At 44.8% G+C, this 13,571-nt stretch overlaps 1 protein-coding gene across 1 annotated transcript in view; it reads right to left on the bottom strand.

The window, feature by feature from the left end:
• The window catches only part of SMC5 (structural maintenance of chromosomes 5), a 108,724-nt gene that overhangs the window by 87,132 nt on the left and 8,021 nt on the right, over positions 1-13,571 (bottom strand). The window contains exons 2-5 of the mRNA XM_050193372.3: positions 12,112-12,306; positions 8,988-9,084; positions 5,730-5,906; positions 4,874-5,035 (exon numbers count right to left, since the gene is read on the bottom strand). Coding sequence (XP_050049329.1) covers positions 4,874-5,035; positions 5,730-5,906; positions 8,988-9,084; positions 12,112-12,306 — 631 coding nt within the window. The remainder of the gene's footprint in view (positions 1-4,873; positions 5,036-5,729; positions 5,907-8,987; positions 9,085-12,111; positions 12,307-13,571) is intronic.

The following is a 13,571-nucleotide window of genomic DNA, read 5'->3' as shown; positions in this document are numbered from 1 at the left end:
CTCAAGAAATAGAAAAAAATTTAGAAGGTCAGGGCACTGATCAAATGCAAATTTCAACTTGAAAACTCTGCCCACACATGTTGAAGTGCCCTTTCCCTTCTTTGCTCGTCACCGAGTCTCCTCTTTTTAGATGGCCATTTTGCATTTTTGCTACATTGCAGATGTCAAATAGTGCACACAGCACCTGCAAATCTGAACTCTGATCTTGACGCAGCTTGGTGGCAGCTCCTTTACAGTGTAGAATAACATTATCAGCATCGCCGAAGAACAGAACCACTGGCCAAAGATGCAATGTGTGAGAGTACTGCATCCACGACTGTTTATATGCAGTTAAACTTCAATATAACGAAGTCTGTAAAATCTGCAAATTGCTTCGTTATATATGAAATTTGGCCTTTTATGCAAATAAAAACAGTCGCTTATCGATTTTTCTTACATGAAAAAGGGCCGGAGAATTTCCTGAATTATTGGGCAACCAAAAAAAGCAAATTTGAATAACAGTTTATTTTGATAAATTTAGGAGTCGGCGACGAATGATACAGTTTCATATCACATACGTCGACGATATCTTCACATCGGCGGTACGACTTAAGCAAAGTCAGCCACGCTTTTCCATGCACTCCGGCCCTGCGGCTGAGCATCTCCCACACTTGGACAACGCTATCAGGAAAAACGCTGCCAGCAGGGAGCGAATTCTTCATCCGCCTCTCGCTCCAAGAGGTCACAAAACTCGAGATTACGCAACTTACAATACTAAACCCGCAGGAAGACAGCTTACATGGTGCCACGCTGTCTTGGCACGCCCACTCTTTGCACGCGTGGCAGATTACCTGCCGGGTGTGCGCCTATGCATCCGTTCAGTCGTGCTTACAGCCATGCGCAGTCACGGGCGAGATGCGCACCAGAAATCGAGACGCACGCCAACTTAGCCCCCACTCCGCCCCCTTGCACACGCTTGATCGTGTTACCGCGAACTCGCTTCCCTCCCTTTTTTCCCTTTGCTCGAGCGGGAAGGCATCACTTGTGAAGCCATGGTCTTTCTTGTCTCATTCTCGCACACTTTCACTCGCACCTAAAGCACACACCGCTTGGGGTGCGATAGGATCTTATCGCACTTGGACTTTATACGAAACATGATGCGGCTCCACTTCCTGGGTTGCTTTTGTCTCGCGGGGCACGATTTAAGAGATGCGTTTGCAAGCACCGCTTGTAATTCGTTCATTTGACCATCTGTGTCCGTGGAAGTTTCCATTTATTGTCTCTGCACTCCTTTGGGGTGGCAGTAAAATTTCATTATACTGAAATCGCATACAAACACACTTCATTATATTGAGGTACAAAATACATGGTGTTCTATGGGCAAGAGGTTATGAAAACTTAAATACTTCGTTATATCGAGAATTTCATTATGTGGAAGTTCGTTATATCGAAGTTTAACTGCATAAAGATTTGAGTGTTGTGGTGTGTAGTTATTTGTGCGAATTATGCACACAGATTTTTTTTTCCCGAGGTTTTGTATGTAAGGGTTATGGTTATACAACGCTGTGGGTGATATGTGGAAAAAGTGTTTATTGTCGCTCTAATGCCTCATTTCAGCACGGCAAGATGCCGACGGGCCATCAAAATCGGCAGGAGACCTCTTGCTGGCCTGTCAGAGGCACCCCACTTTTTTTTGCATGGACGTGACCGAAATTTTTCGCCCCAATGTCTGCTTATATGCTGTAACAAATATCAGATAACGTAATGTTGTGCCGATGAGACTTCCTTATAACAAGGTTTGACTGCATGACTGATGGCGTGTATGCAGTCAATGCTCACTACAGCGAATCATAATAATCCAATGAGAAAGGTCCATTATATATGAAGTGCCCACTATCCAAAGTTAAGAAATATACAAAAGTTTGCCCTTGCTGCGGTGTAATGTTTGGTTATTGGAATGCGGAGGTGCTTACAAGAACTAAAGGAAATCAAAGTTACCGATGAGAATATTTGGCAGACTGCTTTTAGTTGCAGTTTTCGACACTAGATGGCAGCAGTTGCATATGTTAATGGCAGTGTGCGTAGTTTTTCTCTTAAGGCCTGCTCAACTGTTCGCATTACTAACTTGGCTGCTGGTGTGCCATATTTCTGGGAAATTTGGTGCAGTTGACCTATTAATTCAACCGTGACAAGACTGAATAAATTATTTGAATTAAACAAGGTGCAGAAATAACGCCAAAACACACTGCCGCCTCATGTGACAGTATTTGCCAGCCTGACACACACCCGAATGACTTCACACGCACTTTTTAAGTGTAGAATGTAGAAAACCAGCATAGGAATAACATTAAAGCTCGTAAGAAAGTAGAAACCAATCTTCTAGCAAGAAAAATGGGCAAGGGTCTAATATGTGTTGCAAAATAGTGGCCAATTTCCTGAAGTCAGTGTCACCGTACATTGTATACCCCTGTCACACATGCAAACTTAGGTGCACTTTAAGCGAGTGCACTTCGCCGCTAGTGTCATTCGCAGGCTGCCACACAGAAACGCTTAGGCACACTTACTGCAGAGAGCACTCATCAGTAAGTGTGTTCAGCAAACACACTTTGCAGCGGTGAAGTGTGTAGACTCATTAGCAATGTGTAAAATATAAGTAAAGTGATATTGAAAGCAGAGTCAGGAGTACTAATCTTTAATCACATTATTGTTTAATTGCAAATCTTACAAGGTAATAACATGTGCCACACTGAAAGAAAGGAAACAGCCAAGAACTACTCTTGCTCTCCGGCTGTTTACGGCCACGCTGGGGAATGGTCGCATAGTTGTTTGGCAGAACGCATTGTTTGCACTGGTGCTGGTCAAGTCGCCACCACTTGCTTGTACAAAATGGACACGAGTTCTCAAAAAGCAACGTAGTCAAGTTAAAGAAGTTGACAAATATATGCTTTGACTTCTCGCTCCCAATCGCCATCGCCACCAATCTGAAAGAACACTTTTCTTTCTCGTGTAGCAGCATGCCACCAAAATGATGCTCAGCACCCTGAAGTGCACTTGCTCAAAGTGCACTTTACTTTGCCCATTGTTAGATGCGGGACCTTTTCCTGAGCCTGCTTCAAATTCACCAGACCATTTCAAATCGCGTCACACCTAAGTAAGGAGCGCAGAAGCACATATACCACGTGCCCAAAGCGCAGCACGTCCAAGCAAGTTGACGTCCCCCACCTCGTGCGCTGCATGGGGAGCTATTGTCCCACTGCATGACTCTTCCTGAAAGCGAAAGGGGAGCCCGCCACGATTCCAGGTAACCTGGGTCCCAAGCGAAGCTGCTTTGCAGCTCTGAAAGTCAACCCGTCTCCCCCCATCTGCCTATTGTGACGGCGCGTGCAAGCCGCAAGGCAACTACGGCCGTAATGCACCGCGAAGACTTGGGAGCAATCCCCCCCCCGTCTGCCTTTGTGAAGGCAGTTGCAGACCAGGAAGGCAATACCGCAGACAAATAATCCCTCGGGCAATTGGAGCCCAAGGAGTGACCCTCTGAGCCGAATGTGACGTACACTCGCACGGGCGCCTACCATTGGCCGAAAATGACGACACCTGAGCGGGCTCGCCGATTGGCCAAACATGACGTGACTTTGAGACACCGAAGGGGTTAAAAGCCGGAGACCGGGGGTAGCAAGGGAGCTTTCCTTCATTCATCTCTTTCGAGCTTCTTGCCACGGGCCACAGCATTAGAGTTGCTGCCAGCCCGCAATGACTTTATGACTTAATTTCTCCGTACTCTCACTGTAAATAATGTAAATAAACCTCCAGTTTTCAGCCTAAAGGTCTCCTCAACCTTGGCCAACTCTGGCACCCAACGGCAAGGTCCAAAACCTGGGGGACAGCAATTGGGATTGTCCACCAGATCCAACACCGTGTGACAGGGTTATTGCAGGCAGCTTCACCACAACATAGCCGTGTTAAACCCCGGCCACACTAGCGGCAAAACATGCGTACCACAAAAGCTGCCTCACGGCAGCTTTTTCGTGCCACAGGAGGGATCAGTAGCAGACCGATTTTTCATGGCTTGCCGTGTATGGAAGAGACCAATGAGAGGGGCGCTTCTGTGGCGTGCGCGCAGGGAACTGGTGTCATGTGGGCCTGCAGTACCACTCGATTTGTACTCTTGTCTGGTGTAAGCCGGATAGCTCGTTTCACACTATCATCTGCTCACGAGTTCTCACTTGCACTTGTTTTGGTTGGCTTGGCTTAGTTTCGACGTGCCGATGGAAAGGTCTTCTGAGACAATGCACCATATACGATAGCGTACGACAAGATGGATGCTGAATACAAGAAGACAAAGGCAACAACCAGTACCTCCTTGTCTTTAGAATGCGGCAACACTGCAACAGAAGGAAGCGCACCAACATGATTGAATGAATTCTGGGGTTTCAGTGCCAAAACCACGATTTCATTACGAGGCATGTCATAGTGGGGGAATCCATAGCGGACACCATAGTGGACTCCATGGTGGGATTAATTTTAACCACCAAGGCACCTTTAATGTGACCCCAATACACGGGACATGGGCATTTTTGCATTTCATCCCCATCGAAATGCTGCCACCACGGCTGAGATTTGATCCTGCGACCTCGTGCTTAGCAGCAAAATACCATAGCCACTAGGCCACCGCGGCAGGTTCACACCAACATCATTATAATCAGTGGCAACAACATTTTCATTATAAAAATACATGACTCGTGCTAAGAACAAGTCAAGTTGAATTAAGGGAAGTCTATTGTATAACTCTTGCCACTTCCTGCAGTACTGAAATGGTTTGCTTGTGCTGCTGTTTTTATGTAGAGATTTATTCTGAAAAGACAAAATTAAGGTGCAGGTGCACCTGTGAGCTTACCATCCAAGCCAACTTCTGGCGCATGCGCTCAATGCGATGCTGCACTTCCTTGTGCTCCTGGAACTTCTTCACTTCGGCGTCCAGGTGTGACACCTTCTGACGTTCTTGTTCCAGTCGCGTCTGCTGGCCCTGCAGCGCAGCCTCCAGAGTGCTCCGCTTTTGCTGCACACACAAGGGCAAAACATGCTTCAAAACCTCCTGTCACTGACTGCAAATACTTCTGGCCTTAGCCATCGGTAGCTGTTTCTACAGTGGGGAACAGTAATCACAAAAAATGACAGGAATGAAAGCATTTCAAAAGTTAACGAGGATAAGTTGCGCTTGGTGTGTCATCTTCTCTTATGTCCGTGTCGTTTTTTGTTGCACAATATCATTTGAGTAATTTCTGAAGTATAGTCAACAACCTGAGCACCTGATTGTGCCGGAGATACATGACCAGCAAGATTGAAATTCATCATTGAATATGGGTACGTTCCGAGATTCTTCATTATGGTTTGATTGAACAAAATATTGAATTAACCACAGTCAAATTAGCACTTCCGTAAGTACAAACTCTGTTAAGGAGAATTGCCTAAAGTGAATGATTTGTCAACCATTCTTTCGTATGCAACTAAAGCAAGAAGACCTTGCACTAAGCTGAACTTCTGGCAACATGACCCAAGATTTCAAAGGCTTGTCAATGTCCATCTTAAAGAAGAGACTGCTGTATTGCAAATAAGTGTTGCTCCTCTTTCCTTAATGCAACACGCCCATTGAATCTGATACAGCTTTTAATATATGTTGTATGTTGACTCCCAAGGTGACATTTTTAAGCACTTCGTCTGAATAGGAAACCCAAAAACTTCTTGCACTGCACCTGGAGCTCCTTGAGCCGCTGATGCAACTCGAACAGATTGGAGCTGCCAATGGCACGCTCGGTGCCTTCAAGCAGTTCTTGGCGTGACATGCGCACGAAGTCCGCCACCCGGTCCTGGGGCAAAAACTGGCACAAGTTGCTTACTTGGATGTTCATTTTTGCGACTATGGCCTCCACCTGCACACAAAAAGGAATCATATCTGACTGAAGAAGCAAGATGTGTACGGCACCTGTACGGTTGTCGACCGATTATGCGGACAGCTTCGTGGCACTGTCACTTGCCCCATAGATGTAAAGTACAGTCAATCCCAGATATACTGAACTCAAAGGGGGATCACAAAATAGTTCAACATATTGATAACTTGAAAGACAGTTAAACCTCAATATAACGAACTTTAATATAACAAAATTCTTGATATAACAAATTATTCAACTTTTCATAACCTCTTGTCCATAGAACACCATGTATTTAGAAACTCAATTTAACAAAGTGTGTTTGTATGCAATTTCAATATAATGAAATTTCGCTTCCGCCGCAAACGATTGCTGCGACAATAAATGAAGACTTCCACGAATGCACATGGTGAAATGATTGAATTACAAGCGGCTGCTTGCAAACGTACTTCTCAAATCACACTGCATGACAAGAGTGACTGCCGAAGTGGAGCAGCATCATGTTCCATATAAAGTCCAAGTGCGATAAGATCCTATTGCGGCCCACACACGTTCTGCTTGAGGTGTGAGTGAAAGTGGGCGAGGGTGAGACAACAAAGATGGTGGCCTCACGAGTTCTGCCTTCCCGCACGAACAAAGGGAAAGAGGGGGAGCGGAGCTCGCTCACGGAAACACGATCAAGTGTGTGTGAGTGATGGGGAGGGGGGGTAATTTGGCACTTCACGATTTCTGGGGTATGTCTCAGCCGTGGCTGCGCATGGTTGTAAGCGCGGCTGAGCGCATATGCAAACACGCACTCTGCTTCAGAGGTAACCTTGAGTGTGCGTGCCGACACGGCATGGCATCGCATTAGCTGTCTTCGCGCGCGTTTAGTGCTGGAGGTTACGTAATCTCGAGTTTCAGTGACTTGTTGGAGCGAGAGGCAGACAAAGCATTTTCTCCCCGCTGCCAGCGCTTTTCATGATGGTGTCGTCCAAGTGCGGGCGATGCTATCAGCTGCGGGGGCGGTGTGCACGAGAAAGTGTGGCTGGCTTCGTATAATTCGTACTGCTGATGTGAAGATATTGTCGATGTGGCACCACGTCGACAATATCTTTATGATACGGTTTCATACGAACACTTCCAGCGCAGCGCAATTAGACACTAAACCAAACTGCCTTCGCGGCATTAGTATGCTTTACCGCGTAACACGACTCTATTCCGGCGAAGCAGACTTTCAAAATCATGCGGCGAAGCTGACTTAAGAAAACAGTCGCCATTGTGCAACCCATTTTTTTCTTACTATGAAATCCTATGCGTGTTAGATTTATACTTTGTTTAGGAGCTTTTATGCAAGTTCTACGTTAGTTCTCTACTTCTGACACGTATAAATGAGGCGCCTGTTTGATAAGGGGATGTGTTAGAATCACGCAAACACTGGAAAATGAATAGTGGTGTGTTTTGGCGTTGTTTCTGCATCTTTTATCATTCGACCAGCCGGATAATTCAATCAAGTTCGTCAGTCCCATCAGGGTCAAGTCAACGGAAGTCAAGCGTATAATTAACACCTCCAAATACACCAGAGTCTCACTGGAACGAAATGGGAGGTAATGAAAGAATCGCTACAGAGATGCATGTATTCAAAATCATGTTGTAATAAAAGTAAACTTGTCCTGCCAATTAATATAATGAATTAAATCCATCTTCAAAACCAAAAAATGCCTGACTGCTGCACACTGAGTGATCATTCTAACGAGGTTCAACACTTGTTTGGCACAGCAGTTCAAACCACCTGCGTCTCTGTACAGCATGCACCATCAAACACAAGCCTCACCAAACGCTAGTCTCATCAAACACCTAACCTAACTCACTGCCACCTCTTGCACTTCTTTCTCTGATTGTGGTGCGCTGTGCAGGCTGGCCCAGCTAGGCATTGCCTGGACCTGGTCTCGGAGATTTCACTCGGAGGCCACACCATACTTGTGCCAGTCTGAGCAACGCACAGCAGTAGAGAGAGAAACGCAATGGTAAGCAGAGCAGCTGCCTGTGCACGGTTAGCACTGCTACATGCGGCAGTGTGAAATACCGGTGCATCCACTGCAGCGCATCATGAAAGCTGGTGCAGCTAAGCATAGCCTCCGAGATTGCATCGCCACCGGTGCAAACTTGGAGGCCACGAACAAGCCAAGCCAAGCTGGCGCAGCGAGGTCCACTACCCTCTTCATTCATGCAACGAAGCCACATGAGAGAAGCAGATCAGCCTGGATCAGCTGCGTAGTGCACCACATACTGCTTGACCACCACGACGAATGTTGTGCCAACATTGCATGCAAGCAGGACATGCTAATCGCGTCACTGTTTTGCCAATTTGATGGCATCATGGACAAGCCAAGCGTAAGCTTATCACATTGGGACAAAAGGCCGCATCATAAAGGCTCTCGAATCAGGTGTTAAGAAGTCACATGTTGCACACCCCAAAGATTCTTTTACTGTTTTATGAAAGTCTCACTGGATACGTGGCCGTGTAGCGGCCACAGACTGCAAAGCAGTCTTCTTCATTTATGTTTAAAGGTGGGTATGTATTGCAATAAAAGGCAATAATGGCTATAACAAAGCAATAGATATAATGAAGTAGTTTCGGCTCCACCTTCGACATTGTTATAACAAAATTGGAATGTGCTTGCAAGATCCCCGATATTGCCTCTTGAACAAGACAGGGTTTCCAGTTTTCGAGAATTAAGCTCAGCATGGCCAATTCTACTTACAGGCAGTCATTCTTCCAGCTGTGAAGCAATTTTCATTACTAACTGCCTTTCATACAGATTTCTTAGTAAATATAGTGAGAATTGTAGCTTGGGCAACATGAATGACCATCAGAAGCAGTCCCCTTAGCTACTGCGTGCTTCCATCATGTCACCACTGCAAGAATACCACAATGTCTCTCATGAACGTAGTCACTCCACCTCCCTCTCCAGTTGTATATGAAAGTGAACTAGAAAAATTTAGCCATTTTCAGAACAACTTCCCTTTGCCAAGCAGAGAAAAGCAGCCAATGCTGCTTGGGAAGTTTTGCATACTGAAAAGATTTTATCAGTGTGTACTCACAGATTTCTGGGGCGTCACAACACCATTCACTTTCCATATGCTTTTGCTGCCAGTGATTCTTCTCTCAATGACAATGTTGCGGCCTGATGTGTTAGACCTGCATGTGCAATCAAAATGGGATGTGTTACAACTTGTAAACTCACACATGGAAAGCAAATGGTCTCTCCAATTTGTAGGGGAAATAATCTGGGTGTGGTCTGCAGGCAGGTGACAACCCAGTTTTGGAGTACTTCCCTAAACCATTCTTGTGAAATGGACATGAATGAAATGAACAGACAAGAGCTTTATCGGCTGAGAACTCACATAGGTCAGCAGGATAGGCCTGTCACTCGCACTCACTCACCAATATTTTTGCTGGCTATGTACTAATGTACTTGTACTCATACTGAAACTCATTGGTATTCACTCATGTTGTTGCTCATGCCCACTCATACTCACCGGCACCCACTCAAGCTCACACTCTGGTTCACTCCTACTCACCAGCACCCAATCACATGCATACTAAAGCCTGTTTATACTCGCTGACAGTCACTCATAACCATACTCACATACACTCAAACTAACCAGCACTCAGAGGGGCTCTTCGATTTGTCCTCCCAAATTGTACAGGGCTGCCCAAGGTGATGCTTTCTGCATATGTAGCATTTCGGGCAGTCTTGACAGTCCGGGAGGACAAATAAAAAAACAAAACACTACCATTCATATTCACATTAACCAGCACTCCTTCCTGTCCATACTCGCGCCCCCATAAATGCATCCGCAATCACTTTCGTTAACACACCTGTCCAGTCGCACCCTTCATCACTTACTAATGCTATATCTCATGCTTGTTTAAATGAGTATGGAGTAAGTATCGGTGAGTGCACTCGTGGTTTCAATTTCGAAAGACAGATACTGAAACCCCATTATTCACAGTAATGCAAACATTATTACTTTATATTTCTACAAGCATTTCTTACCTCCAATATACAGTCATTTCAAAAATCTGAAAGCTATGGCTTGTCCACTTTTTTTTTTTTTTTTTTTTGCAATGCATCTTAAAACATGTTAGTTTTAAGCACGGCTTTTGATTACCTTTTTTTTTTTTTTCTTCCATGGGAAGAGAGTGAGACAAACTAATGGTGTTCTTGTGGCTGCGAGTGGCTGTATAAAGGCACTCGGCAGGCATCTTATGTGCCATCTTGTGTGCCAGCAGAGCAGCTGATGGACCCAAAATGAAACCTGTCACATAATTTACACTCGCTTTTTACATGCGTAGGTTCTGTATGTGAAAGCAGAAAATATTCTTTGTGTGGCTACCTGTACACATGCTGAGCCAGTTTCATACTGAACTATACACAACTCAATTATGGATTATTCATACGTCTAACAATACGGGAATCTGCGATATAGGAATTTGCAGCACTGAGGTATTAAAGTTAAAGGCATCAAGTAACATCTTTTAAGAATGGTAAGAGAGGCCACCATTTTAATGTTCTTGTAACACAACAAGTTGTTGAATGTGCCTCATGCAAGTGGAGTTATCAGCAATGAAATCGTGCCATTATCACCCAATGCCTGCTTTGCTCTGCCATTTATCATGTTCAGCTCTGGTATCAGCGCGTGAGCTCCACGCTGGATCTGTTGACAGAGGTTTCTTTGTTTTTCATCATCCTGTCACAGGCACTGCTTAGTAATAATTACAGACCAGAATTTTTTCCGTAAGGCTCCATTTTCCTTATGCCCTTAATCGTGCCTATAGATGCCTATTTCTGTGTTGCTGCCTTTATTAGAGTTTTATCGCCTAAAAATGCCCTTTTCCACGTCTCGTTCTGACTTCATTTTGTTTATAGGAACTTGGCTGAAAGCAGTCCCTTATTACCCCAAACACTTTGCCAGTGTAAAGACCTAGTAATAGCTTTGTGGATGACGAGAGCATCGCTACGAGAAGAGCTCAAACTGCTCTAGGCGACAATACACTTGAAGGTGACTTAGCATACTTGTGCATGGCACACTTGACGTTTTTAGCCGACATCACTGAGAAACCCCAATGCTTGGGCGCAGCCCAGACCCAGAATGCCAGGTTCATTCTGGACATGCAAAAAAGGTTCGTCACCATCCCCAATGAACCTGTTCCTGAATTTGTGTGCACCTGTGTGTGTGCATGCCCCATGTGCACTCTAAAGTGTAATGTGTAACTCTAAAGAGTTAGCTAAAGGCTTCAATCAGATCGAACTAAAATCCCGGGTTTTCAGTACTGAAAGAACTGTGAAAGCTTCTGACTGGTGAGTATACAACAATTCTAGAGAACACTGCACCACTGAACATTCTGAAGTATACCTATATGCGCACTGCCAACTTTGGTGGATGTTGAGTGTCCTTTTTCTGCATATAAACAATACTGAGTGAAAAAATGCCCAACACGAAACCCGAAAATCTTGAGATAGTACTTCTTTGCTGCTTTCATAACTTTTCCTGTGGCCGCTAGTCACACTAGATTTCAGATAAATCTTGTAACCTACACACCTTATCTCATTGCATTTTATCAGGAAAATAAAATTTCACAAAACAGAGGTTTAGTCAGCTGTGTTCCTAGGATCATAAATTATCCTCAGATGCACAGCGGAAGTTATTAATTGAGCCTATTCATGTGTAAACAGCATTTGGCACCTATATATGCCTTAAATCATTGCTCTGGTGTGTTATTCTTTAGTGCCTAGACATCAGGTCTCCAGTCATGACCTCTAAACAAATCCAGCTAAGAGTCATCCTGCCTTATTAATGCACAACAAAAAGCTCAAAAAGTTGCGAGGACATCGAGAAGTTGATTTACCATGGTCAAGAAAAAAATAATTATGGGATTTAACATGTCAAAACCACAATCTGATTATGAGGCATGCCGTAGTGGGGGGCTTCGGACTAATTTTGACCACCTGGGGTTCTTTAACATGCACCTAAATCCAAGTACATGGGTGTTTTTGCATTTCTCCCCCATTTAAACGCAACTGCCGTCACCGGGATTTGATGCCGCGACCTCAAGCTTAGCGGTGCAACACCAAAGCCACTAAGCAACCACGGCGGGTCCATGCTCAAGAACAATTACAGGGCCTCTTTTTATGTTTTGTAGGTTGCGAACAATACTCACAGCTCAATCTCGATGACAGCAGCATCAGCACCATGCCTGATGTAGTCAGAGACATTGGAGGCTCGTCCAACAGTGTAGGGTGTGCCGCATAGGCCGAGGCAGATGGCACACACAAGGGACGACTTGCCCGAACCATTGGTGCCCACTATGACATTCAGGTTGGGGCCTGGCAGAACCTCCACATAAGTGTATGTCCTGCAGTGTCATCACAATAGCAATGAGGCATTGCACATGCTGTCAGAGACCAGACAAAGTGCAGTGCCAAAAAGCAAAGAAAAAGAGGAGATAAATAGTTGGACAGTCATTGTGCCCTAATTAAAGAATGAAATTAGTACTAAATATATGAGGTTTCACAGTGGGTTATGACGCACACCATAGTGGAGGGCACCAGATAATTTTCGACCATATGGGGTTATTTACCAAGACCTAAATCTGAGTAAACGAGCATTTCTTTATTATGCTTTCATCGGAGTGTGACCACCGTGGTCGAGGATTACATAATTTCGTGCTCAGCAGTGCAATGCCATAGTCAATGAGCCACTGCAGTGAGGCAGGGCAAAAATAGCGAGGAAAGAGGCCAAGAGGCAAGATAAGATATGCTGGACTTGCACAACGGCAAGACAGCGAACATTGCAGCCTCCAATATAACATAAGCTGCACTTTATGCAGATGACACATGGTATGATTTTGCATATAATCAGGCATAGGTGCTGCCGTACCAACAAGTTCCCAACAGTTTCCAACAGTCTGATATCATCTCACACGCGTCAGATGCAATGTCAATTGTTGTGTCGTATAACGTGCCTCCTGCTTAAAGATGGCTGCTCTGACTGTCTGAACCATGACCTCGCCTGAAATGCCAGCTGCTGGTGCCACAAGTCTTATGCCAGATCGAATGTCGTACCATAAGCAGGAGACATGACAATTATGAAAGAATTCCCGTTTGAAGCGGGCAGTGGCACATGCCACCAACCATACATCAGTATATTATTTAAGTTCATAGGCAACTCTAATGTCATTATGTGTTATTTTTTCAATGCCACTCCTAGCTGTCTGTAACAAGCACATGGTTACATCATTCCATGGCCATGTACCACTTTTTATTCGACATCACTCTGGTTCCCCTCTAGTTATGCATCACCAGTACTACAAACACTGCTTGCTTATGTTCGTCATGGCAATGTTTACACTACCACTAGTTTTTAAATCCTAGGGAATTACGGGGTTAGACCTCATGTTTATCTAGTTTGGGAAGTATAAACCAACATCCTAATGAGATACATGAAATCGGCTATGCAGTATTTTTGCATACCATGCACAGGTCCTATTCCTGCTTCTGAGAAGAGCTATCATACATTTTCTCCTTGATCTCTGTTGTGTCACTGACGAGAAAACAGCAGGCAGGCGCAAGCACGCAGTGCGAGAAGAACGTTTTATTGCACAATTTGTCGCAATATATA

This window comes from Dermacentor andersoni, chromosome 3, assembly GCF_023375885.2.
Source record: "Dermacentor andersoni chromosome 3, qqDerAnde1_hic_scaffold, whole genome shotgun sequence".
Classification (NCBI taxonomy): Eukaryota; Metazoa; Arthropoda; class Arachnida; order Ixodida; family Ixodidae; genus Dermacentor; species Dermacentor andersoni.
Note: the sequence above shows the minus strand (reverse complement) of the source record. Positions and strands in the feature narration are given on the sequence as shown.